Here is a 26,710-nt window from a genome sequence, read left to right as displayed (position 1 = left end):
AGATTTATTTATACTTGACACTGAAAATTGGTTCGGTCTTTAGTAATTTACTAATATGAAATTAATTTTAAAAACCTGTTTACATGCCCCTTTGACATAAGAATTCCACTTTGGGAAAGTTTATAGGACTGCTATTCCCTCTACCAGGGTAGATTTTTAGTCCAGTTTGACTTAGAAATTAAGTTCTAGCATTTTGTGAGGCATAATGAGGGAAAGTGATTTACTAAGAATCAGGTAGAAATGTAAATGTCAGGAGAAGGCTTTGAATCCAGATTTTCCTGACTCTAGGTCCAGTACCCCATCCTCTATACCATTTCGCATTGGGCACAATTGTGTGTGTGTGTGCGCGTGTGTGTGTGTCGAGTCATGTGGATCCGTGATTTTGATACGGAGATCTCCCAATGTGAACTTCCCATGCAAACTTTCAATTCATCTTTAACTTACATTTGACAGTAAGAAGTGACTTGTCCATGGAAATACAGCCTTCTGTGTCAGAGGCAGGATCTGAACGTGGGTCTTACTGAGTCTAAGGCCAATGCCTTATACACCACACTGCTTCTCTTTGGCGACTATAGCCAAAGCAAGTTATTCAAAAAAGGGCAGCAGGTTGTCATTTGTACAAAATGGTTATACCGGATTTAAAATGGAATCTAACCAAATAGCGGGATGGTTATATTAACAAAATGAAGAACTACATAGCTGTGAAAAATACTAGTATGTAGGTTATGCTAATACATGGAACTATGTATATGAAGTAATGTAAAGGGGGAAGAAGTAGCTAGGTCTGTTGCTACATGCCAGGGAGGCTGAGGTTGGTGGATGGATGGCACTGAAGAGTTCCAAGGTGCATTGGGCTAAACCAATCAGGTGTCTGCACCAAGTCCAACATTCATGGGGTGGCCACCAGGCTACATAAGTTGAGACAAACCAGCTCCTGTGGGAAATGCAGCAGGTCAAAATTCCTGGGCTTTTCCATGGTGTTTTCCAATCCATGAGTGGCCATAGTACTCCCAACCTGGGTGAGACAGGGAGACCCAGGCTCCGAAGAAAAGAAAGAAAAGAAAAGACCAGAATACAGTTAGGACAATAGTATCATACACTATCTATCCAAAGCTGTTTTTAATATAAATTAGCAAAGATTGGAACGATGTTTGTAGCAATGTCAATAGAATTTAAGATCAATTAGTAGTTTTTCCAAAGACATGGAATCACAGGATTGCAGAAGCAAAACAGACAAATAAAAAACCACTCAGAAAAGAAAAAAAGCATATATTAGCTTCTGCTAATCTTGGGTTTGGTCTGGTTTTTCCGTCAATTGTACTTATACAAAAGTATCCATCTGACCAGTAGATGGCAACATACTTGTATGTGTGGAAAGGTAGCTATGGAAATAGAAAATAAACCTGCTTCACTTAGGCCAGGGGTGGGAAACCTTTGGCCTTGAGGCCGTATGTGGCCCTCTAGGACTTCAAATGCAGCCCTTCGACCAAATCCAAATCTGTTATATGAAGTTCGGATTCGGTCAAAGGGCCGCACTTAAGGACCTAGAGGGCCACATGTATCCTCGAGGCCAAAGGTTCTCCATCCCTGACTTTGTCTCTAAAAGTTACATGTAACCTTAATTTTGTCAGCTAAATAATTTTTGGCGCATCAATAGAGTTCACTGTCATTATTGAAAGTCTGGGAACTTTTTCAAACAATAAAATTTTACCTTTTGTGACATAAACTGATTCTCTAATTATTTTTATAATGATGATAAATATTTCTTTTGTAAGTTCAGATTTTTGCTCACTAGATTTTCTTGAAGTAGAGGCACCCTCACATTGCACTATAAAACCTATCTCGGAGACCAGTACCGACAACCTGTCAGGAAGATGACTTTTCACAGGTGATACTGGGGTGGGTGGAGTACCCTTGAGCATATTTCCTTGTCAATGAACAGAAAAGAGTTAAGGAGGAACTTATCCTCCCAATTATAATTTATTTTTCAGGTCTTGTTTCTTATTTTTCCAGGAAAGGAGTAGGCAACTACCACGTCGAACCTATGAGCTTCTATGAAAGAAATGATGATCCAAACAGAAGAGTTGCTATATTTATTTTAATCTGTTGCCTTTAGACCCTCTGCAATTAGGTTGAGTTCATAACACCAGGTTTCAAAACGATAGGCCATCCGGATCTGAGCCACATTGGTCTTCCGGATGTCATTTCCATGAGGGCCTTCCTCAAGGTAATTGTCTCCAAGAAACTTAACTTTCTCCTAAAAGACAAAAGGAAGCAGAATGATCATTGTTTATTAGCCCCTCGATATTACTGTATAATAATTACTTCCTCCACAAAATCCCTTACTTATGCTATCCCCTGGCAACAGGAAAAAATAAACCTTTAAAAGGACTCATCCAATGTTTCAATGAATAATGTCTGATGAAAAGTCTAACTCTTGGCCAAAAGGCATGTCCAGACAGACAAAACAAAAACTTCCACTCCCTGCGTGCAGTGATTATACAGGATTTACTGGGCCATTTCTTCACTTGTGTTAGATCAACCCATTTATGTCATCTTCCTTGGGAGACTTCAGTATCCTCCTTAATGACCTAACACCTTGTCCTCCGAGCTTCTTGAACTCTGCCACAACTATGACCTCCACCTCCATTGTGCTTTTAGCGAAGGTCACAAGTTATACTTCACCATCACTCAAACCTTCATGATTCAGAGCTTTCCTTCTCTGACCCGTCTCCTGTCCTTCTACCTCTCCCACTACTTCCCTCCTTCCGTTTCTGTTATATGTCTTTACTTGTGACTTGGGATTTTTCTTCCTCCTTGTTTTCTCAATCTATTAACCCTGTTCTGGCCTCAATTCATTTCCTAACTCAGTCTTGCCCCCATGGTCAGCCACTTGAATAATGAGCCCAACTTTCACCCTTGAATCTCCCTTAAATTTCTGTTAATCTCACTCTGCTGACCTTAAGATGTGAATAAATCCTGTCAGCTGCTTCTTTTGTCCCTACTCCTCAGTGGACAAATCTTGATGGAGAAAATCAAGAAACTATGCCGACTGTGTTCAATACAAATTCATTTGATTTAACTTCAGCTGGCATCCACCAAGTTATGAAGCACCTACTATGTGTCAGAGACACTGGGGATACAAATACAACAGCTGCTTCCAATCTTCTTTTCTCAAGGTCCCAAATCCATACACGCTATGGTTGAAGAACATTGGATGTTGAGCCTGGGGACTTGAGTTCAAATCCCAGATCTTCTGTAACATGAGACAGGGCATTTCACCTCGCTAAAATTGAGTTTTCTAATCTTTAAAGGGTGAGAGCAGATGATCTCTAAATTTCCTCTAAACCTGTGATCCTTCTCCCTCACTCAGTAGGTAACTTGACCTCTGACTTTACTGAAATAAAGACCATCTGATTTAAACTCCCTGAACTCTCCACTTCCATTACTCCAACCTTCTTAAAATCCTCATGGAGCCATTTGTCCTTCCTTCTACCTGTAACCTAGAATGCACTTTCTCCCTTTTCCATAACCTCTCTCTCTGTATCTCTCTCTCTGTCTTTCCCTCCCCTCCTTTCTCTCTCTCTCCCTCTCTCCCTCTCCCCCCTCCCCCTCCCTCCTTCTCTCTCTTCCTCCCTCTCTCTGTCCTCTCTCTCCCTCCCTCCCTCCTCCTCCCTCTCTTCTCTTCCTCTCTCCCTCCCCCTCTCTTCTCTCCCTCTCTCTCCCCCTCTTTCCCCCCCCCTCTCTCTGTGTGTCTCTCTCTCTCCCCTCCCTCTCTTCCTCTCTCTCTCCTCCCTGTCTTCTCTTCCTCTTTTTCTCTCTCTCTCCTCTTCCTTTCTCTCTCCCTCCCCTTCTCTTCTCTCCCTCTCCCTCTCTCTCCTCTCTCTCCCTCTTCCTCTCCCTCTCTCCCCCCCTCTTTCCCCCCCTCTCTCTCTGTGTGTCTCTCTCTCTCCCCTCCCTCTCTTCCTCTCTCTCTCCTCCCTGTCTTCTCTTCCTCTTTTTCTCTCTCTCTCCTCTTCCTTTCTCTCTCCCTCCCCCTCTCTTCTCTCCCTCTCCCTCTCTCTCCCTCTCCCTCTCTCTCCCTCTTCCTCTCCCTCCTCCTCTCCCTTTCCCTCTCTCTCTCTCACTCTCTCTCTCTGCCCCTCCCTCTCTTCCTCTCTCTCTCACTTTTCCCTCTCTTCCTCCCTCCCTCTCTTCTCTTTCTCTCTCTCCCTCTCTTCTCTTCCTCTCTCTCTTCTCTCTTTCTCCCTCCCTCCCTCTCTTCTTTTCCTTTCTCCCCTCTTCCTCTCTCTCTCTCTCTCTCTCTCTCTCTCTCTCCCTCCCTCCCTTCTCTTTTCCTCTCTCTCTTCTCCCTCTCTCCCTCCCTCCCTTTCTTCTCTTCCTCTCTCTCCTCTCTCTTTCTCCCTCCCTCCTTCTCTACTCCCTCTCTCTCTTCCTCTTTCTCTCTCTCTCCCTCCCTGTCTCCTCTTCCCCCCTCCCCCCACCCCTCTCCTGAATCCTGCCTTTAACACTTCCTAGCTGCGTGACCCTGTGCAACTCACTTAACCTCTCCATTCCCTGGTTTCTTTATCTGTAAAATGGAAATAATCATACTTGTACTACTTCCCAAGGTGGTTGTAAGACTCAAATGAGATAATGGATATTGTGTGCTTTGCACACCTTAAATTGAGGGAAATGATGATGAGGTGATGAAAGTTCCTCCCTGTCTTCAGAGGTGCTGCTCAGCTGCCACATCCTCCATGGAGCTTCCTTGATTCCTTCCCCTCCCCCCACCCCCACGGGTCTGTCCCTCCTTACAAATTCCATACACATTTCTTGGACCTGCCTTTTGAATTCATCCTTTCTCTTGTAGTACAATTATTTATGTCCATGTCTTTTCTCTCTCTATTAGATTGTAAGCTCACTGAGATGAGGACCTATACGTGTATCCCCAGAGTCTCATACGCCTTCTTGCACAAGTAGCCTAACACATATAAATGTAATTTCCCACCATTCGCAAATCACCAGCCAAATGCATAGAAGCAGGGACTGCTAAAAGACAAGCCAACCTACCACATGGGACATCCCACACTGCAGGACACTATTTCTTGCCACTTCACACATGTCACAGGTGCTCAGTTTGAAGACCTGGGCGGCAATAGCATATTCTTCCATCAAGGGCTCCTGAAATCATTTCCAAACACGAAACACAATTTGCATGGATTAGCAAAAGAAATAAACATATATCCTGCATAGAAAGAAGAGAAAAGGTCAATGCCAAAATTTTACACGGGGATGGGGCACTGCATTAGGTGGACATTTCGGTTGCTTTTTAAAGGGGCAGAAAAAAAGTGTGGATTTTTTGTCTCACATCATAAGTTAAACGTGAGGAGGCCCTGATTTGAGGCATTAGAAGCCAGACAGAAGGATAATCGGATGAGGACAGGAGAATAAGAGGGGCACATCATAAATCAGACAACCTCAGGATACCACTTTACAACCATTAGGGCATCTAGGATGCCAAGCCTAGAGTCAGAAAGACCTATGTTCAAATCAGGCTTCAGAAACTTCACTATTTGTGTGACTCTGGGCAATTCATTTAATCTTAATTTAAGCTTCTGTGTGCTCATCTGCAATTATTACGAGGATCAAATAAGATATTTGTAAAACTTAGCACAATGCCTGGCACATAGGGGGCACTACATAGATGTTAGTGATGATGATGGTGGTGATGGTGGTAGTGGTGATGATGATGATAAAACTTCACTGCATCCATCATCTCATTGAAGAGATAATGAATAAAGCATTAGACAGTATCAGGAGAAACATTCGCTCAGCTGTTACAATGGATGAGCCACTAAGCCTCTCCATCATCATGGAGATGAAAATACTTTGGTATCTCTTTCACAGGGCTGTGGTGAGGTTCAAATGGGATTATAAAATGCTTTGCAAACTTTCAAGAACCACCTGTGTGCCTGAGTGTGAGCACTGACATTGCTAAGCCCCAAATGCACAACTGTCTCTGAAACACACACACCAGCTATGTGATTGTGGACAAGTCACTTCTCTGCATCTCAGTTTCCTTATCTGTCTAATGAGGTTAGTAATAATAACTAACTCACTCTACCTTAGCACAGTGCCTGGCACATAGTAGGCACTCACTAAATGTTTATTGACTGACTCATTCATAGAGTTTTTTGGAAATTCAAATGAAATAAAGCAACAAAGTATTTTTCAAATGTCAGTTAAAAACAATGATAATAATAATATAATTATTATATCTTTTTTTGTAGAAGTTCAGACAAAAGTGGTCTTGGGACAGATTACTAGGCTGCTGTTTTTCTTTTATAAATAACATTCTGTAGACTATTACTCGTTGAAAAAAATTGCTTTCTGTAAACAAATAAAAGTTTTAGGATGTAAACTCAAATTCTACAAGCTCACTTACAAATATTACGTCAAGTGAGAGATATTAATAAAGTGCTTAGTACAGTGGATGGCACATAGTAGTGCTTAACAAATGCTTATTTCTTCCCTCCCCCTCTACTTATAGAAGTCATCTTTGGGACAACTCCAGTAGCAGACTGGACCATGGGGATGATACGTCCCTCATGCTGATCCTTCATGATTTTGATTTCTTTCTATGTGAAGGCTTTTCATTCTGTGTAGCTTTGAGATTATGAATAATGGATATAGCCATATTTAGTGAAAATTGTGTTCTTAAGTTTCCATGGATCAATGTTATGTCCAGGCAATTGTGGGCAACAGTGATTATGAGTGATTATGTTCCAGTTCCAGTACAATTTAGTTGTTGATTTCTCTGGGATTGTTTTTAGTCCATATTTATAAGAACAGGTACATGTAATTTGTTGACTTTTTAAAGATAGCGAGCTTCTTATGCATAAGTCTAGCCACCAGACTGTGCCTTGGTAGGTGCTAAATTTTTGCAACCTGTGGTGATGTATTGCATAATGTCTTTTCCCTTTCCTTGCATGACATAAGTTGATCAATGTTAGGTCTCCTCAGAGACAAGCCTTCTGTAATTTCTGGTGGTTAGGACCTAATCCTGAATTGCTATCATAAACCATTTTGTGCCTACGCACAAATCTGCATGACAGTCATTGGTTCAATGCTTCTTTCAACGTGTTGGGTTTATGTGCGTTTCACCCACGGAAGGGATTTTGATTCTACTCTTGGATTGTAGTCTTGTCAGAGTCTCCATTCAAAGGTAAATAATTTTTTTGGTTACATTCTACAAATCCAGACCCATGTATTTATTAGCAGTCTACGCTACTGCGGAAGGGTGGAAGGGAAAGGGATGGAAGGACAAGCATTTATTAAGTGCCTACTAGGAGCCACTCACGGTGCTAAGGGCTATACGGAGATTATCTCCTCCGATCCTCATTTGATGTTGCTTAGTGAAGGGATGTCTATTCCAGAAGCACATCTATAAGTTTTTAAGCTGTTTATCATTATTGTGGTTGCTATTATTTGTCACATGCTCTGAGAATATCCAGCTTCCAATGAAGTATTAATATTTCTATAGCTTCCTTAGGGCCATGGACCACATGTTTCATTATTATTGTTGAAAAATTATTTTCATCTTGTTTGGTGGGATTCAGATAAAAGTGTCCTGGGATGTGGGATGATCATCATGATTAATGTAGGTATTCCCTTCATCGTTGCAGAATGTAACTCACCCATACTTTCTTAAACTATGTGATTTCTGTCCGTGTTTCTGAATATCTCCTGGTGGGGCATTTTACATTTTGTGGGGTACTAGTGTACCTAGTGAAAACTCATTAATAATAAGCCTCTTCATACTTAGCTGGGTTAGTCCCAGGTGGTGCTGTGATATAGCATTAAACTTGAGTTGAATGGCATAAATAGCAAAAAAGGATAAAACTTGATATTGGTAAGGCTGCAGGGAAATAAGCACCTTAATGCATTGTTGGTGGAACTATAGATTGGTGTAAATATTTGGGAAAGCAATATGTCAAGGTGCAATAAGAGTTAACAAAACTGATCATATCCTTCGCCAAGAAGTTCCTTTAAGTTCTAAGTATATAGTCTTGTGTTCCTGTGACTTCGATTCAGTTAAATTCAACAAGCATTTATTATACTAAAAATACCAAAAAGACTTATATGTAAAAAATACTCAGAGCTACAAAAATCTGGAAGCAACTTATATGTTAAACAAATTCAAAATGGATAAATAAATTGTGGTATATTGACGAACAGTGTGATAGTAGAAGAATGACACATGAATATGAGAAGTATCTGTAATGTGACCAATGCAGAGAACTTCTTGCACCAAACTATCTGTGAATGACTAGATAAGTCCCAGGGATTTATCTGAGGCACAAAGCAGCTTATAATAGTAGGTAACATATAGTGCTTTAAGGTTTGTAAAATGCTTCCTGTTTATTATTTCATTTGAATTAAGTCACTTGCCCATGGTCTGAGGCAGGATCTGAATCCCGATGGGTTTGAGAGGCAGCATGGCCTAGGGCTTGGAGCCAGGCCTCTGGACTCAAGAGTCAAGGAGACTATGTGACCCTCAGCAAGTTACATCATTTCCTTTAGTCTCAGGTTTCTGATATGTAAAATGGAATAATAGCACTTCGAGTGCTGTCATGAGGATTACAAGTACTTTGTAGATGTCAAGGTGCTACATGAATATGAGCTTATTTTTAATCCAGATATTTCTAACTGCAATCCGAGTACTCTACCCACTATATCATATTACCTCCACAAAAATGTAAAAGTGATAAATATGAAAAAGGTTAAGGAAAGGTGGGAAAATCCACATGAACTGTTGCCAAGTAGGATCAGTATAAGTATAACTATATACATAAGGACCACAAGTACATGGGAAGGAGGGAGGGAAGGAAGGAAGGAAAGAAAGGAAAAAAGCAAGGAAGGAAGGAAGCAAGGAAGGAAGGAAGGAAGGAAGCAAGGAAGGAAGGAAGGGAGAGAGGGAGAAAGGAAAGCGGGAGGGGTGGGAGGGAAGGAAGGGAAGAAAGAAGGAAGGAAAGAAGGAAAGGAGGAAGGGAGAGAGGAAGGAAGGGAAGGAGGGAGAAAAAAGGAAGGAAAAAAGAAAGAAAGGAAGGGAGAATGGGAAAAAAAGGAAGAAAAAATGAAAGAAAAAAGAAGAGAAAAAGAAAGAAGGAAATGTGGAAGGAATAAAAGAGAGAAAGAAAAAGAAAGGATAAAAGAAAGAAGAAAAGGAAAAAAAGGAAAGATGGAAGGAAAAAGAGAAAAAGAAGAGAAAAGGAATAAAAGGTGGCGGACCCCAATGGCAGTTAATTTTAGAGAGAATTTGAAAGGGACCACAAAGGAAACACATTTTTTGTTTCTTATTGACTATTAATTAGTCTGGTTCTTCACCATTAAATATTAAGGATCTCATTCCTTATTTTGTATGTTTATTTGTTTCTGATGCTAGTTATTCTTGTAATTAAGATGTAAAACATTCTCTGTGTGACACAATAGAAAGAACACTAGCTCTGTAATCAGGGGGCCTGGGTCCAGATCCCACCTCTTACTCTAGGCAAGTGACTTTGGGTAAGGCACCTCACCCCCCTGTGCCTTAGTTTCCCCATCTGTAGAATGAAGGAGTCAGACTAGATGGCCTCTGAGGACCCTTCCAGCTCTAGATGGAGGATTCTAGCACCAGACCACAAAATAAAATGGTGGCCACCAGCAGCCCATAGCTCTACCTTGGTGAAATGGAACTGCATAGGATCATCCGTAGAGAGTGAAATCATTAGTCCCTTCTGGAGGAAGTCGAGAAAAGGGTTCTTGGCATACTCTAGAAAAAGGCTATTGTTGCTTAGTGGAGACATAGCAATGGGAATCTGGGCTAGGAAAAACAGATATTGTAGCACAGCACTCTAAAAAGTAAAATAAAATAAAATAAAATTAAATTAAATTAAAAAGACATCTGAGTACAATTGGGGTGAAAATAAAAAATATAGATTTTTGTTTAAATCCAAAGACCCACTTTCATCTTTAACATCTAGTAAAATGACCAGGTAGGATTTCTCTTTCTCTTTCTGGAAACATCTTTCACAATACAGTAACTTTGGCAAAGCACTTAGCATGGTCTCTGGCACATCATGAGCAATTAATAGATGCTCATTCCTCCCTAGAACTCCACCCCCAGCCCCACCCCCACCTTCTGGGCATTTAATGAAGCACCAAGTCAAATTGCATTGGATATTGGGAAATACTTCTCTTTGGTAGGTTTTCTGAGCCAAGCAGATGGCTCGGATACCTTTTTTTCCCCATACAGGAAGGTTGACTCCCAGAAAAAGGTATGTTAATGCATGCCACAACAGGAAATGAGGGTAAAAATTAGGCCAGAGCACATGAAAGCTCTTTCAGACTCCAGTAATGGTACCTGCTTGGGATACTATGGTAAGGGAAAAAATTATTCCTGTAATTCCCCTGTAAAATTCAGCAGTTACCCCCAAAATGCACCTTCAACTCACCTTTTTCAGGTTTAGGCCATGAGAAATATTATCCGCCGTCATGAATGCTGTCATGAGGTGCGTGAGAGCTCCAGCCTCCCCACAGTGAGGCCGAAACAGAAATGTGTTCATCCCTCGGGTCCTAGAAAAAGAGAATCACTGTCTGCGTTGTGGGCGAGAGACTGGACATCATTAGAATCACACCTAAGGCAGGGTGGCTGGGGTTTTCTTCTAGACCCTCAAGTGGGAGTTGGGGTGCTTTTACTCCTGGCAGTGGTTTGGAGACCGACTGTCCCTTTGCCTGAATCTGTCTCTGGCCTGAACCCTTATGGTAGAGGGGCAGAGAAAGTCCTGCCTGGGGAGAGGAGGGAGGGAGCAGGAGCAGGGTCGTGGGCAAGGGAAGAAAGGTAAAGGAGAGGGAGGGGAAGAGCTGCCTCCTCTTTCAGAACAACTACACATAAGGCCAGCCTACTCAACTGCAGCTCCCAAACGAGATTGTTCCAGCTGCCAAGATTCCTGCTTAGGCATCTGCAAATTGTTTTAACTTTGTCTTTATTCCTGGCTGAGCAGGGCACATAGTAGGTGCTTAATAAATACTTATTGATTGACTGGTTGATTGGAAGACAGGCTGTGACAGTCAAATCAACAAGCGTTTATTAAGCACCTACTACGTGCCAGGCTCTGGGCTAAGCCGTGGGGACACAAAGAAAGGCAAAAAGCAATCCTTGCCTTCATAAAGCATACATTCTAATGGATTCCAACAAATGTTTTTTGCAAATTGGGCAAATTGGTACAGTGTGATTTACAATAAAGTACAGAGAGAAAATAAGGATGAGGAAAATTGAAGACCTCAGTGAAGTCCAATTATCACAAATCATAACCTTAATTCTTATGCTTCTTTATAAAAACCTTCAAAAAGTTCTTATAGGAAGTGGGGATTAGGAGGGATTTGAAGAACAAGATTTGAAGAACAGACCAGAAGGACCTTCTTTCTCAATACTAATCTTCTCCCTTTCTCCCTCCAACCCATCCATTCTCTTCCCAAACCTTTGAGAGGAAATGGAGTTTTCAGAGCATGTGAAACTCCTTATAACATTCCTCACTCTACTTTTTACCCACACATAGCATTTGAGAAGATGAATGCTCATGGAAAGCTTTTAAAGGAAATTTCAGGAGGGTTTTAATTTATTCTCAAACTTCTGAAGAAGAAATATTTATAGGGTCCTTGAAAGACTCTCAGGACTCAAAAATGTAGATTCCTGTTCCGAAGCCGATAAAGAGAATGAAAAAAAGAAATCACAAGAATATCTCTAGATTGTGGCCATGTGGAGATAGCTCAGACCAGGAGATAGGGCCTGGGCCAGTCTGTGTCTTCGGAGAACACAGACGTGGAAGTTAGAAAAGGCCATCCATCCCTCTATCCCCTCAGGCTCATCCCGCCTTCACTCACTTCCGTAAGCTGTTGAGCACCACGAGGTTTGCATACATGTAGTAGGCATAGTACGTGTAGGATGGGTTATTTGGTGCTGTCCAGTCCTGAGGTTTGGGACTTTTAGAAGAGAACATGTGGCCACTGTGTTTGGACTCATCATCTACGCTGTCGAAGCCTGTGATCTGTCAGGGCAAATGGATACTAAGCGATTAAATATTTAAGCACCTTCTATATACCAAGAGCCAGGGATATAAGGCAAGAAGTGAAAACAAAACAAAAAACAAACCAGTCCCTGCCCACAAACAGCTTGCCACTTTCTGGGGGAAGCATCGTGTACAAAGTATATACCAAGTAATGGTGGGAAAAGGAGCTGGGGGGAACTGAGAAAGGCCTTGTATGAGCACTTGAGATGAGAGTTGGTTTTTTTGGGGGGGGAGGCAGGGCAATTGGGTTTAAGTGACTTGCCCAAAGTCACACAGCTAGTACATGTGTCAAGGGTCTGAGACCAGATTTGAACTCAGGTCCTCCTGACTCCAGGGCTGGTGTTGAGATGAGATTTGAAGACAGCAAGGACAGCTGGATTTGAGGAGGGAGTAAATTCCAGGCATGAGGGAAAGCTTGGACTTGGAAATGGCAGATGCAATGTTAGGTGCAGGGAACAGCATGAATGGAGTCCATATGGCTACAGACCATATGGCTGGACTGCAGGACAGATGACAAGGGATGACATGTATCAAAGTCAAAAAAACTTAGACTGGAAGCAGACTGTGAAGGGCTTTAAAGGACAAACAGAGAAGTTTCTCTGCGATGGATTTAGTCTGACCACAATGAATTTGTCAACCTCTAGGGTGGGGGCTTCTCTCTCTAGCTCCAGTGAGAATGAACAAGCAGTCACTGACAATACCCGGAATTTACCACCTAAGAGTAGGAGACCAAGACCCAGGACAGTTTGGGGGACATCAGGAGACAGACTTACATGCCTGAGAAAGATGCTGAGGTCTGGGTGAGCTTGAGGGTTGACAGTAGCCTCAAACACAGGCAGGAAGATATTTTCCAGCATCTTACCAAAGTGTGGAAGGAAATTCTTAGACCGGAACACATCACTGCAGATAAAATTATTGAAAAGTGATAAATATTTGAGGGTTGGATTCAGTGGCCCTACTGAGGGGGAGCTGGTCTGCAGGCAGGAAAGCAGAGGTATTTCCATGCTGGATTCATCTTGTAAGCATGCACCTGTTACCACACAAGGAGGAATTGGAACAGTGTGAGGGAACACTTATAGGGGTATGAGGGACACGGGGTTTTCACAGGGCTACACCTGTTCTCATGAACCCTCGGAGGCAAAGCACAATGATTTAGGAGATGAGGCAAGCATTAGAAGATGGAGGATGTGATGACTAGCTGGGAATGAGGTTGAAAAGGTTCATGGGTTAATTCTACATTCAGTCCAACTTTAGGCAGGCAGGGTGGTAGGTGTATCAAAAGGGGCAAAGGCAGCCTTTGATGGTTGTGATTTGGCAGACACATACTAGATTCTGGGAACCTGAATCATCCATGTCATGTTGGGAGAGTGGATACGATTGCTGACGAACCAGGCTGAGAGCTTGGTCCATTCGTCAGGGCTACGGCCATAAATGGATAGCCGGGGCTCTGCGTGCTGGTACTTGGCATCCTCCAGGTCTGCACCTACTTCCTGCAAGGCCAAAATCTAGGGTACTATCTCAGGGCGAAAAGCAAGGGTTGTGAGCCAGGATTTCCCACAAGATCTTTAGGGCTTAGGTGCTAAGATGGGGAAAAGGGAGACTAAGAAAAAAAACCAACAACCGAATATGGGAAGGGAGGATTAGAAGACCCTGGGGACTTCAATGTCAAGGGCAGAAAAGATAGGACTGATGGGAGTAGGAGTAGAGGGTGACACACAGCAGATGAGGACCTGGGATTTTAGCTCTGGATTTATGATCCTATAATCCTCAGTGATTGAGGAAGCCTGCTAAACTAAAAGTATGAGGAATCCAGAGGTCTGAGAGTAAAATCCAACTTTCTAGATTCCCCCTGAAGCCTTGAAACTCACGTTAAGTCTGACTGACCTGCCTTCATTACTAGTTCCTGATGTGTGGCTATCATGAGGGGAATGAAAGAGACTGATCCTGCCTCTTCTTGAACTTTCTCCTCCCAGTTCCTGAAAGGACATGTATCCAGGTCCACACCCTGAACACTTCCAGAGGGATTTCTTCATGCTTCCAAACTGAAGGCTCAGAAGAAAATCGCAGATTTTTTGAATCCCAGGCCCTGAGGGCTTCTCCGTTCTGAGAGAGCCAGAATGGCATCAGGAAAAGAGGCAGAGACTTAGTGCCTTCCCTGTGCCATTTATTAGCTGTATGACTTTGGGCAACTGCTCTGAGCCCCAGTTTCTTTATCTAAAAAACTGAGATAATGGTTTGTGCCCTATTTACCTTGTGGGTTTGTTGGGTGGATCAGAGGGAGAGAATGTACATGGCAGTGCTTTGTAAACTATTAAGTATTATATAAATGCAAGGCATTATTATTAATGGTTATTTAAGTGCTAGCTATTACTATGGTAATTCTTAATGGGAGTTGCTGATGTTATCCTCTCTTTCATTCTTCCTCAGCATTAGGCTTGGGCCACATGGATGGACCATGCCAGGCATCATCTCCCTATAGACCCGGTAGCCTCTTTCTCACCTTGATGATGGTGGCAAAATATTCTCCGTTAATATGATTGTCTGTCTTCAGGTAAAGATCCCTTAGTTCACTGGCCCCTACGGGATTATATTTATCATTGAACTTGTCAAAACGCTGGAAGGTCTGACGTCCCTGCATTAGGAAAGAGGAGTAACATTCGCCTATAGGCACATGGAAGCACATAGGGGTTCATTTCTGAGGGTTGTGGCGGGGGAAAGATTGAGTCAATGGGCTTCTACCAAGAAACCCAGAACATGAGGGTTGAGAAAGAGGCCCAGAACAGCAAGGTGTGCTCCCAAACCCCATGGACAAAGGACGGGCCTACATCGAGAGGGTCCTAGGGAAGAAGGATTTGGAGAGAGATGTGTTCATGCCAAGGTGGGGTTACCCTTCCAACCTACAGCATGAACATCCAGAGAATCAACCGTCAGGTCATAAGGATGCATGTTTAGTTTAGTGAAAAGTTCCTTTAAGGTCAGATTTTTTTCCTTGGTGCTATAGACTACTCGGTCAGCATCCACATGGTAGGATTTCTTAATGAAGCGCAGCAGATGTTTCTGGTTCATACAAGCAGCAGCATGGATATGAGTGTCTACCTGCATTACGAGAAGAAAAAAATAACCATCGTCTTCTGGGCAAATCTTCTATTCAATAATAGTAACAATCAGCATTTATGTGGTGCTTTAAGGTTCTGTTATTTCATTTGATCACAATAATTCTGTGAGGTAGGTACTATTATTATCCCCAATTTACCATATTTCCCCATGTATAAGACACATTCTTTTTCAAAAAATTTGGGGTCTAAAAACTGGATGCGTTTTATACAGCGGTTGTAGATTTTTTTACTTGCATTTCCCGCTTTTCCGCGCTTGTTGTCTTTGCACTCATTGTTTAGCATTTGTTACCAGTATATTAGGTTGCGTTTTGCCATGTTCTGCCCAGAAATGGCTCAGAAAAGATTTTCGTACAGTGCTGAATTCATGTTAAAAGTGATCCAGTTTGCAAAAGTGAATGGAAATCATGCTGCTGAACATAAGTTTGGTCCTCCTCCAAAAACAATCCGAAACTGGCTATGGGAAGAAGAAACCCTACTGAAAACGCCATGGCAGAAGAAGGCCATGAGAGGCAAGAGTGAAGAAACCAACTGTAGGAGAAGTTTGTACCTGGGTGAAAAGATAATGGGATAATATCAAGATTAAGATCGTTGTCAAGTCATTTAAGAAGCGTGTCATTTCAAATGCCAAAGATGGAACTGAGGACGAGGCAATATATGAAGACGGTGATTCGTCATCAAACACAGATGAGGACAAGCTAACGGATGGGAGTTTTGACGGTGATGAGGAGTTGTATGAATTTTATGATGAATAAAACTTGAGTTCAATAACTTTATGTAATACATTTTTTTTCAAATTTCAGGCCCTAAAATTAAGGTGCATCTTACATATGGGGAAATGCGGTACAGATGAAGAAGGGCAGCTAGGTGACACAGTGAATAGCGTGCTGGGCCTGGAGTCAGGAAGACTCATCTTCCGCGTTCAAATCTGTCCTCAGACACTTACTAGCTGTGTGACCCTGGACAAGTCATTAATCCTGTCTGCCTCAGTTTCTTCATCTGTAAAATGGGCTGGAGATGGAAATGGCAAAACCGCTCCAGTATCTTTGCCAAAAAACAAAATCAAACCAAACCCAAGAGTCAGACATGACTGAAATGACTGAACAACAAAAGTATTCAATGGAGAGCACAGAAAAGTTTACCAAATGCCAGGGATACAACGGGTACAATGGGCACCTCTATTCTGGGTGACCTCTAGGCCCCTCCATCTCCAAATCTATGATCTCAAGCTCACTTCCACTTAGGTATTTCTTGTCTTTGTGTTTCTTTTCCTCCTTAATTCTATTTCCTGCTCCCACTTCCTTGGAGGCCTCTAAAGCAGAAGTGTCAAGCATGTGGTCCACAATATTCACAGCCTGAGCCAGATTCAAATGTAATTGGGAAATAGCTGACAAAATAAATAAAAATACAAGAGAAAGCAGTTAATATTACACTTTAAAAAAAGGCAACACGTGGCCTCCAGGGATCCTTACATAGGGATCAGTGGCCTCTTTAAGTTTCTATCTGAGCTTTACACAACTGCTCTAAATCGTCTGATTATGAAACCTTGGAAACACTTCTAGTTGACAAAAAGGGCCTGCCTTAATGGTCACTGAGATTGAGATTGAGAATGGCATCTTCAACCTTCTAGTCCATTGCTGATATTATTTTCTTCCTTCAGCATGGGCCCACTGTAATGTCAGTTCAATTCTTTTTTCTTTTTGGAGGCAATGGGGGTTAAGTGACTTGTCCAGGGTCACACAGCTAGTAAGTGTCTGAGGCTGGATTTGAACTCAGGTCCTCCTGACTCCAGGGCAGTGTTCTATCCACCTAGCTGCCCCCTCACTTCAGTTCTAATATCAGGAGTTCTTGGTTTTTTTTGAGAGCTGGAGGGGCCAGAGGCTTAGTCTCTTGCCTCTGGAGTGAGCTCCCAAGATCCCTCCCTACTTTACCTTCCTGCAGTTGTAGAAGTCTCGATGGGGGTTGTTCTTCAGTTCCTTTAACTCATCCATCTCATTGAGCATTTGATGGACCTGAAACTTGGATAACAGGAACTTCAGGCGTCGGTGGGCATAGGTTTTGCTAAAAAAAAAAAAAATAAAACGAAATGACAAAATTATTTTTAATTAAATTTTAAAATTCCAGCATATCCAGATATTATTTAAAATCTTCAAGACCTAAATCATGACTTAGTGGGAAAATACATTTTAAAGGCCATTTCTATTTATGCTGTAGTACCCTTCATTAGAGATATTAGCATGGTCAGAGCATGATGCTAATAGCACCAAGGTCATGGATTTGGGCCATGGTCTGATGGTTCACTTCCTTTTGAGAAGCAGCATGAGAACTGGTTTCCAATTATCTGTTGCATACATCTTGGTGCCTTTGTGACCTTGGGCAAGTCACATAACCACTCTTGGCCTCAGTTTTCATTGATCAGATAAAGGAGTTGGACTAGGTGACCCCTAAGGTCCCTTCTTTAAGGATTTAGTTCTCAGCTAAGGAAGGCATATAATGTGACACAGAAACATAACTAGGATGGAGTGACTCTGTCTTTGTCCCAGGGTGCCATATTTAAAGGGCACTGATAGACCTGGCACTTCATCAGGGTAGAAACAACAGAGCACGGAATCTTGTTTTATTCTGTCCTTTGGTCTGAACTTTTGGATTCACTGGCACTCCCTATGTATAGTAAAATGAGCACTAAGGGCCCTCCCTCTACCAGTGTTGTTGTTGGTGTTCAGTCATTTTTAGTCATGTCCAACTTTCAGTGATCCCATGTGGGGTTTTCTTAGCAAAGATACTGGAGTGGTCTGCCATTTCCTTTTCCAGCTCATTTTACAGATGAGGAAACTGAGGCAAACAGGGTTAAACGACTTGCCCAGGGACACACAGCTAGTATCTGAGGCCAGATTTAAATTCAGGTCTTCCTGATTCCAGACCCTGTGGTCTATCCATTGTGTCATCTAGCTGCCCTTTCTTTACCAATACGAATCTTCAATTGCTCTGAAACTTAAGAGTCTGAGAATTGCTTGGGAATACTGAGAGGTTAGATGACCTGCCAAGGGTCACGTAGTCACTACATGTCAGAAGTAGGACTTGAACTCAGGTCTTCTTGCCTCAGAGTCAGGCTCTCTACTACCACTGCACCACTCTGTCTTTCTAGCACCTCCTTAGTAAGAATAATTAGAGAAGACAGGAAGTTACCAGATGGTGGAATGAACTGCCTCCCTGAGACACCTGTCCCCAGCCCTAGCAATGAAGAATGTTTCCTACCACAGGGCAGTGTAGTTACTCGCCTTTGTCCCTCAGTGGAAGGCAGCTTGTGCTACTGGTCCTGGATACAATTTGTGGCACTTTGCAAGGGCAAAGATTCCTAGTTACAGCTCTGATAAGACAGTCAACTAGAATTTATTTATGGGCTAGGTACTATGCTGGGAATACAGATAGGTGCAGGAAGATTTTTGTAATCAGTAGACATCTAGATGAACAATACTTACACAGGTCCTTGAGCAATTAGAGCAAGTAAAAAATTCATATCATCCAAGAAAGTGTCCAAATTTAGATAGGGGAGAGGTACAGGCTCCTCTTTGCCGGCGGCGGCTTCATTAGCATAGCAATAAACAACACCATCCTTCATCTTCAAATGATAGCCCAGGTTTTCAGGGAGATCATCTTTTCGGAAAGGGTCTTCTCCTTTCTTCGGGGGAGGAGTAAACACTTTTTTAATGAAACACAGATAAAAATATACCATCAGCATTAATGACCATGTAAGAAAGAGTCATAAAATGAAATACATAAAACCTCCTTGGTGTGGACCTCATTAACTCAGAATTGGTTTTTGTTACAACCTTCTCTAGTTATGACATCTATAAACATCTTATCCTACTCTTTTAGCAGATACTTTTCTACTAAAATTGAGAAGAAAATGTGACAACAGAGGGATTATATAAGCCAGTTATTCTGATAACTCTCCCAACACAATAACCAAGAAGAGAGTCAATCCATCAATCAGTGAGCACTTATTAATACTAATTTCACAGGCGCTGGGCTGGACACTAGGATTACAACCCCTCCCCACCTCCCCTTCCCCCCAGTGAAATGGTTCCTACCTTCAAAAAAATTCCATTCTATTGGGCAAGGGAAGGCACTAGCAGTTGTGGGAAGCAGATGTTTCATGCAGAAGATGGTGCGAGAGTAGTCTTCACAAAAAACAAACCTGGAGATTCTAAGTGGTAAGAAGGGAGAATCCCCTTCCTGGCTCTGTCTCTAAATCTCTGTACTTGGAAACCATGTTCTTGGATGGTTACCATTCCCCCACCCCGTACTTTACAGCTCTTTTTTGTTACCTTTCCCCATTAGAATGTAAGCTCCTTGAGGCCAGGGGCTGATTTTCTTTTTGCTTGTAGTTATATCCCAAGTGCTTAGCACCGTGCTCGACAAATAGTAAACGCTCAAAACAACAACAAACTGGCTGCCTGGATTCTAGGCGTGGAGGATAAGCAGTTCAAAGACAAGGTGGTGGTAGCTACATAGATTACTGACCCTGGAAAGAGAATATCCATCCGCCTGGATTTCAGCTACCATTGCCAAAAATATTATTCCCTGCTCTTGATCCTCCGAAGACTTGGTAAGAGCAATTAACCGTGTCAGAAGGAATCCCAGCATGGGAAAAGCGTGGTGTGAAATCTGTCTTAGTGGAGAAATCAGAGTGAATTACTGGAAGCATGTAGAGCACAAGGGATTTCACCAGGGTCACAAAGCAAATGCGTGTCAAGGGCAGGATTTGAATCCCAAGCCTTCCACTACAGTCAGCTATCACTGTGGTTGTTCAGTCCCATTAGACTCCACATGACCCTGTGGATAGACTTTGTCTACGGGGTTTATCTTGGCAAAGATACTGGAGTGATTTGCCTTCTCCAGTGTGTCTCCAGTTTCTAGATGAGGAACTAAGGTTAATAGAGGTTAAATGACTTGCCCTGGGTTACACGGCCATTAAGTGTCTGAGGCTGAATTTGAACTCAGGTCCTCCTGATTTCAGGACCAGCTCTCTATCCACTAAAGGGAAATACAGAGAAGCATTTTTTTAAAAACATAAGCTGTTTAGTTTTCAAAAGCCCCATCCCTAAATCTTTTAAAATAAGATCATGGTAGTAGATTAATTCTGTTAAAGATTGATAGGGAAAAATGGATATATTAAAAACCAATAAAAACTTCACTTGTTGGAAGGAGTTTGTTCAAACTCTATCTGAAGGTCCACAAAAACATCCCGGATTGGTTTCTGCCTGAGATACCAGGGGGTGGTTGTAGAGAAAGGTGAGATTAAACGACCTTTCAAAGTCTTTCCTGGCTCCTGGCTACGAAGCACAACAACCACCAAGGGAGATCCGGGAGACAGATGGAGTAGAAAGACATATGATTTGGTGGGAGGTCCCATGAGCCAGGGGACTGGTTCCCAGTTGGAGAGCTTTTCTAGCAACCTCCCCAGATCTGGGTAATTTATAAAGTTCCCATAAGGAATACGGCTCACAACTTAAGATCTAGTTTCAATCCTGATACTCAATACTATGATTTGATATGAATTTATGATTAGTTTCAGCTAAATCTGATAGCTTTCTCCTTCTGTACTCATTGGAATTATAATTGACAGCATAGTATAGGAGGTAGAGCTCTGGACTTGGGCCCAGTGAGGAAGACCTGGGTTCAAATCCTACCTTTGCCAGCTCTGGGTTTGGATCTGAAAGGCACAGGTTCAAATACCAGCTCTACTCCTCACCCTTTCTGTGATCTGGTGTAAGCCCAAAGCCTCTCAGCCTCAGTATCCTAACTACAAAATGAGAGAGTGTTCCTCCCAAATTTCCATCCTGCAGGATCCTACTTGTTAGTACAATGAGTGTTAGGGAGTGCTTAGCATCACACACACACACTGCTGAGGCTTTTGCCTTAGCACCAAGCACAGTGCCTTGTACACAGTAGGCGCTCAATATACATTCACCAACTTGAGCTAAATATTACCGTAGGCCTCCAATGTACACAGGACAGTAAACTAAAGTGTCCCGTGACTGTTGCTGTGTAGAAATAAATGACTTTTCTTGATGCTCTTAACGTCTCCCGTAATATGTCAAAAACCCTCCAGCCCTTGCCTTGAGAAGTACCAATCATATGAAGCAAAAATTTGAGTCCTAAATGCAATTGTTCAATTGGGGGGGGGGGGCGGGGAATGAGCCTTCTTAAGGGAAAACAATGTTTTTCACATTCTCTACCTTGTTTTTATCAACTTGAAACACTGAGGGTCTTCTAATCTTGGTTGGTTGGCTACAGTAACTCAGTGTTTGAATGTTTTCCTTGCACAATTCTTTAAATTGAAAGACAAAAAATGGTTTACCTCACTGTTGGACATACATTCCAAGCTTTTCAACTTCAAGAGAGAAATAATCATAAGTTTTTTTCCTGTATTGTAAATTTTAGACTATTTCACATGCATTGTATTAAAACTGCCATATCAATTTTAATGTATAGATTTTGCAAATATTACACTATATGTAATACCTAACTGTATCTGTAGTGTATATGTAATATATTTATGCTCAATAAATGTTTTAATTCTTCCTGAAAAAAAAACAAATCCTACCTTTGACATTTACTAGCTATATGGTGCCATGGTCAAGTGACCAAACTTCTCTGATCTTCGAGCAACTCTCTTAACACTAACTATATGAAGTTATGAGTGGTTTTCAATCTGCTGGTGAAGAGAGGGAGTTCCCATACTGACTGCATCACAAATCCATGACATATTGACATTTAGGAGAAGCAGTTACCTGGGTATAAGCTTTCATCTGCTTTCCAAGGAATTCCTTCAATGTTCCTTAGATACTTGGAAGGAGTCTTAGGGAACCTCTGAAATGACTGCTGCATGTATTTTTCCCGTATACATAGTGCCCGGTATAGACCTTTGCAGACTTCTTCAAAATCTTCTACAGTAACCTAAAGACAAAGCCTCTCAGTATGAGGGTCAAAGCCCCATCCAGATTGGGAAGCAGCCCACAGTGGCGACTGGTGAATATTTAACAACTGACTTTTGGGAAGAGGGTGAGGGGTGGGAAATGTACACACAGCACACTTTTAAGTTTAATTTGCATTATTAACATTTCCTTAAGTCTGGAAAATCAATGAAACAATAAATCAATCCCTGATTTGTATCATTTGCTGATTTCCAAGGTATAAATGCTCACACTGAAAATTGAACAGCTCTCTCAGAAGAACCGGCTCCAGAACACCCCTGGATGTAGGTAGTATCTGATGTCTGACCTTCTTATTTTCTCACTTTGATTCTCTGTCTCAGAAAACCTTTGGTGTTCTCATGCTGACCTGGCTGTACCCCACCCTCCATCCTATCTCCCAATGCTATAGTCCACCTGGGCTTGCCTTCCTCAGGCAATCTCCCCCAGAGTGGATAGAGTGTTGGATCTAAGTCAGGAAGATCTGAGTTAAATTCAGCCTCAGATACTTTCCAGCTATGTGACTCTGGGCAAGACATTTAACCTCTGCCTGCCTCAGTTTTCTCCTCCACAAAATGGGGATTAATATAGCAGCTACTTTCCGGGGTGGTTGTGAGGATAAAATGAGTTGATATTGGTAAAGTGCTCTACAAAAGCTGGCTCTCGCTATCATTGCCGCCATGTCCTGTGTCCTCTTCTGTGCCGAGTGACACCTAGACAATCTGAGAAAATCGTCCATGCTAACAAAGACGTCATATTGGCATAGTCTGGTGCGGCCACCGAGAGTGCAGAACTCGGAGTCAGGAAGACCCAGGGTCCAATCTGACTCCTGACACTCTCTGTGAGACCATGGGAGAATCTCTAAAACTGGGGGAGGCCTTGGTTTTCTCATGGGTAAAATGGGGATAATAATGCCCATAGGACCTACCTCCTGGGGCTGTTGGGATGCCCAAAGAGATGATACACGTAAAGCAACTTGCAGACCTCAAAACGCTAGATAAAAATTGATGATGACGATGGTGAAGGTGATGATGTCAATGTCCTCTCTCTCCCCACACAACATGTGGGCATTTTCATTATGACCTTCTGGAGGTGAAACCAGAACTTAAAGGAGTAGCTCTAAACAGCATGAATTTCAGGACTATGGACATCAGGCTACAGGAGGAGATATTTGGGAGCAAGTAAAGACCCAATGAGCCCTTTAAATCCTATCACAGAAGCTGGGTGTACTTCATGTCTGAAAGGGGCCAGCTCTGGTTAAGATCAGGACATGGTGGTGAGAAGTCATACCGGTTTCTTTTTTTACTGCTCTTGATCTATATCTATAAAAGGCAATAGATGGCACAGAAGATGTGTTGCTGGGCCAAAAATGTCAGGGATTTCTTAGTAGCAGCCTGGTGTAATAGAGAGAGCTTTGGGTATAGAATCTAAGAAGGCCTGAGTTCAAATTGTGCCTCTGATTTTTATTAGCCATGTGAACCTGGGTAAGTCCTTTAACCCTGAGTATATCTTCTCATCTGTAAAATGGGGGTGATAATAGCACTTCCCTCACAGGGTGTCAACAATTAAATGATCTCATGTATTAAAAGTAATTTGTAAACTTTAAAATGCCATAAAAATGTGAATTCTTTATTAGATTGGTTAATTCCCCAGGGGAAGCCTCACTGAATCCCACTGTTCTGCAGATTAAAGTGGCTCCTCAGTCCTAAGCAGAAATTATTGAATGTTTAATTACTGAAGTTCACAAAGTTGAGCCCTATCGTATTTCTCTGGGGTGGAAAGCAGGCTTCTTGCCAGCAGGTAACCAGGCTCCAGGCCTTCATCCAGATTAGTTTCATTTTGTTAATATGCTAGCTCAGACTCATCTGACTTGAAGAAAGAGGATTTGGACAAGGGTTTGTGCTGCCACCACCCCCAGGCAGGGATAAGGCCTCTTCTTGGGGGAGACAGGCTGGGTCCTCTGTCTCTAATTCTCACACTTGGGCCCCTCCTTGAATGTAACAAAGCAGTCAAGGAGGTGTTCTTGGGCCAGGTTTGGAGAACTCACCCAAGCTGCTTCGCCACAGAGAGGGAGAGACAATGAGAACTAGAAGGCTCCAGAAGGGCCAAGAAAGAGAACTCTTTCCAGCTTTGTTCAGCGCAGCGACTGCCATACGAGGAGCGCTCTCAGTTCTGGATCCTTTTGTCCTATTCACCCATCCGAGTCTGGCACATCCTTGACTTAGACTAGGAATAGGGAACCTGCGGCCTCAAGGCTCCATGTGCGGCCGCACTCAAGGACCTAGAAGGCCACAGGTTCCCCACCTGGATAGATCTTCTACTACCTGATTATCCAAGAAAATCCTCTCTTCTTTTAACTCCACCCTGTTTCATCCTTTAGTCCATCCTACACTGTTTTCTCTTCTTCCCCTCTCCTTTCTCCTCCTTCTCTTCTGTTTCCCAACTTCCTTCCTTTGCCTCTGTCTCTGTCTCTCTCCCTCTCTCATCTCTCTCTTTCTATCCCTTCCCTTTCCTTCTATCTCTCTCTCCTTTGTCTCTCCCTCCCTCTCTGTCTGTCTCTCTTTATCTCTATCTCTCCCTCTCTCCCCCTCCTCTATCTCACCTTAGCAATTACAAAATTAAGACAAGTCCCTCTGCCTTAATTCTCTCACATCCTGCACTAGTTCAAATAGACCAGAAGCTCAATTAACTAACAAGCATATATTAAGTACCTATTATAAACCAAGTACCGTGCTAGTCACTGCAGTGAGACACTGCCTGATTTCAAGCAGTTTACATTCTACATTCCTATTTTCCAAGTGCAGTGGAACCAGCCTAGATCTGGTTCATTAAGTCTCTGAGACATATGTTCTCCCCTACTTCTCATTTTTCCTTTAATTTTCCATTTAGCTGGAGATCTTGAGTTGTAGGATTTCTGCTTCCCTAATACCAAGCTACTCTTAACCACTTAATTCTAATTAATCATCCCATATAACTACACCAAAAGAATCCTTTCCCTTCAACCTTCCTCCCAGCTAGGAACAAGCAGTTAAGAGGCATATAAGACTAGCCATACAATGGATGTGCTTCATCACTAGGACTCCTGATTATGTTTTGAGTCAACTCCCCCGAGCCTAACAGCCAAGTTACACGAGAAGAGGCTCTGGGACTGATCATGAAGACTATATTTAGAGAGGACACTAGCAGCTGAACTTTAGTTTCACTGATTTGCTGATGGTGATCCTCTATGTCCAAGTGGCAGAGATTTATGAGTTAGGCAACTGTTCTGGGCTGCAGAAATAGGTCAGGTTCCTGAAGCCAAGAATTCACCAGCCCTCATATCATATTAGAATCTGTTCCAAGTAGCAAAATGCTGTAAGCATCTCCAGTGAAATGAGGGAGGGCTTTCTGTTAAGGAGAAGCAGCTTCTATTCTCTCTCTGTCCCCGTCACTCTTTCCGTCCTTGTCTCATGCCATTTCTCTGTTTTCTTTGGATGGTTCTATAAAATGACCTATATTCACAAGGGTAACTAGTGATCTTAGTGCCTGGAGCAAGCACTACAAAATGTATTCAGAATAAGCAGGTTCAGTGGGGTGGGGGAGGGAGATCTCAGGGAGAGAGCTTGGACCTTGGGCCTTAGGTCCCACAAAAGAGAAACTCCAGGACACCACCCTGCGGTAGAGAGAAGGGAAGGGAAGAGAGAGAATACACATCTATTAAGTGCCTACTACGTGCCAGGTAACAAGCTGAACGCTGTACAAATACTATCTCATCGGATTTTGATTTTGGACAAGATCCAAGAATCTGTGCTTCTTTGGTTGGTGGGGAGACAGCCAAACAACTCACTCAACTGTGGTCAGTTGTTTCAACCTGGTCCCAGATCCCTGTGCTGCCCACTCCCTTCACCCACATTCTTGCATCATAGCTCCTTGGTAGAGTCAGGTTGCTTGCTGTGCCCAGGGGAAGGTTTTTATTTTAGTGTTTGTCTATAGCCTTCTGTCAGTCTATTCTGTAAGCCTGCTCATACCCAGTATTCTCCAAGGCAAATGAGTAAAAGTACATGAAGTGTTTTGAAAAGCGTAAGACAGTACTCAGCTCTAAATAATACCATAATATCATAACCCAGAAGCAGAGCATCAGGACAGAAAGGAAGCCAAGGTAGCAGGGACAGGAAGGAGAGGGGAGTTGGGAGAGAAGAGCCAAGGAGCCCATGAGGAAAGAATATCAGCTCACCCCAGAGGCATAGTCTCCTGTGATCTGTACTCTCTGGAAGTCTGGCACAGTTTGATAGATAGGAGATGAGGAAATGTACTCATCGATGTGGAACAGTTTGGTTGATGATGTTTCACTGGGTGGAACAGACAAATTAACCGTCTTCCGGCTTTGGAAACGCTTCTTCCTATTCTTGAAAGAAAAAAGGGTCTCAGCTCTCTCTCCTTTCAGCACAGGCAAGTCTGGGTTTCTCTGCAAATATTCATTTTGAGGCAAAAATCATAAAACTTAAAATGTGGGAATGAAGTTTGTTGGACAGTCCTAGCTCTCTAACTACCT

At 42.6% G+C, this 26,710-nt stretch overlaps 1 protein-coding gene across 2 annotated transcripts in view; it reads right to left on the bottom strand.

The window, feature by feature from the left end:
* Positions 1-2,098: 2,098 nt before the first annotated feature.
* Positions 2,099-26,710, bottom strand: part of AMPD1 (adenosine monophosphate deaminase 1) — a 35,847-nt gene continuing 11,235 nt past the window's right edge. For both annotated transcript variants that reach the window (XM_036767550.1, XM_036767551.1), the window contains 13 exons: positions 26,393-26,558; positions 22,000-22,165; positions 18,682-18,901; positions 17,134-17,263; positions 14,991-15,185; positions 14,590-14,721; positions 13,416-13,579; positions 12,863-12,989; positions 11,905-12,068; positions 10,476-10,596; positions 9,702-9,875; positions 5,053-5,163; positions 2,099-2,257 (listed from right to left, as the gene is read on the bottom strand). In XM_036767550.1, the coding sequence (XP_036623445.1) occupies positions 2,099-2,257; positions 5,053-5,163; positions 9,702-9,875; positions 10,476-10,596; positions 11,905-12,068; positions 12,863-12,989; positions 13,416-13,579; positions 14,590-14,721; positions 14,991-15,185; positions 17,134-17,263; positions 18,682-18,901; positions 22,000-22,165; positions 26,393-26,558 (2,029 nt within the window). The remainder of the gene's footprint in view (positions 2,258-5,052; positions 5,164-9,701; positions 9,876-10,475; positions 10,597-11,904; positions 12,069-12,862; positions 12,990-13,415; positions 13,580-14,589; positions 14,722-14,990; positions 15,186-17,133; positions 17,264-18,681; positions 18,902-21,999; positions 22,166-26,392; positions 26,559-26,710) is intronic.

The sequence above is a fragment of the Trichosurus vulpecula genome, chromosome 7 (genome assembly GCF_011100635.1).
Source record: "Trichosurus vulpecula isolate mTriVul1 chromosome 7, mTriVul1.pri, whole genome shotgun sequence".
NCBI classification, from domain to species: domain Eukaryota; kingdom Metazoa; phylum Chordata; class Mammalia; order Diprotodontia; family Phalangeridae; genus Trichosurus; species Trichosurus vulpecula.
The sequence above is the reverse complement of the archived record's forward strand: the minus strand, read 5'-3'. Positions and strand labels throughout refer to the sequence as shown.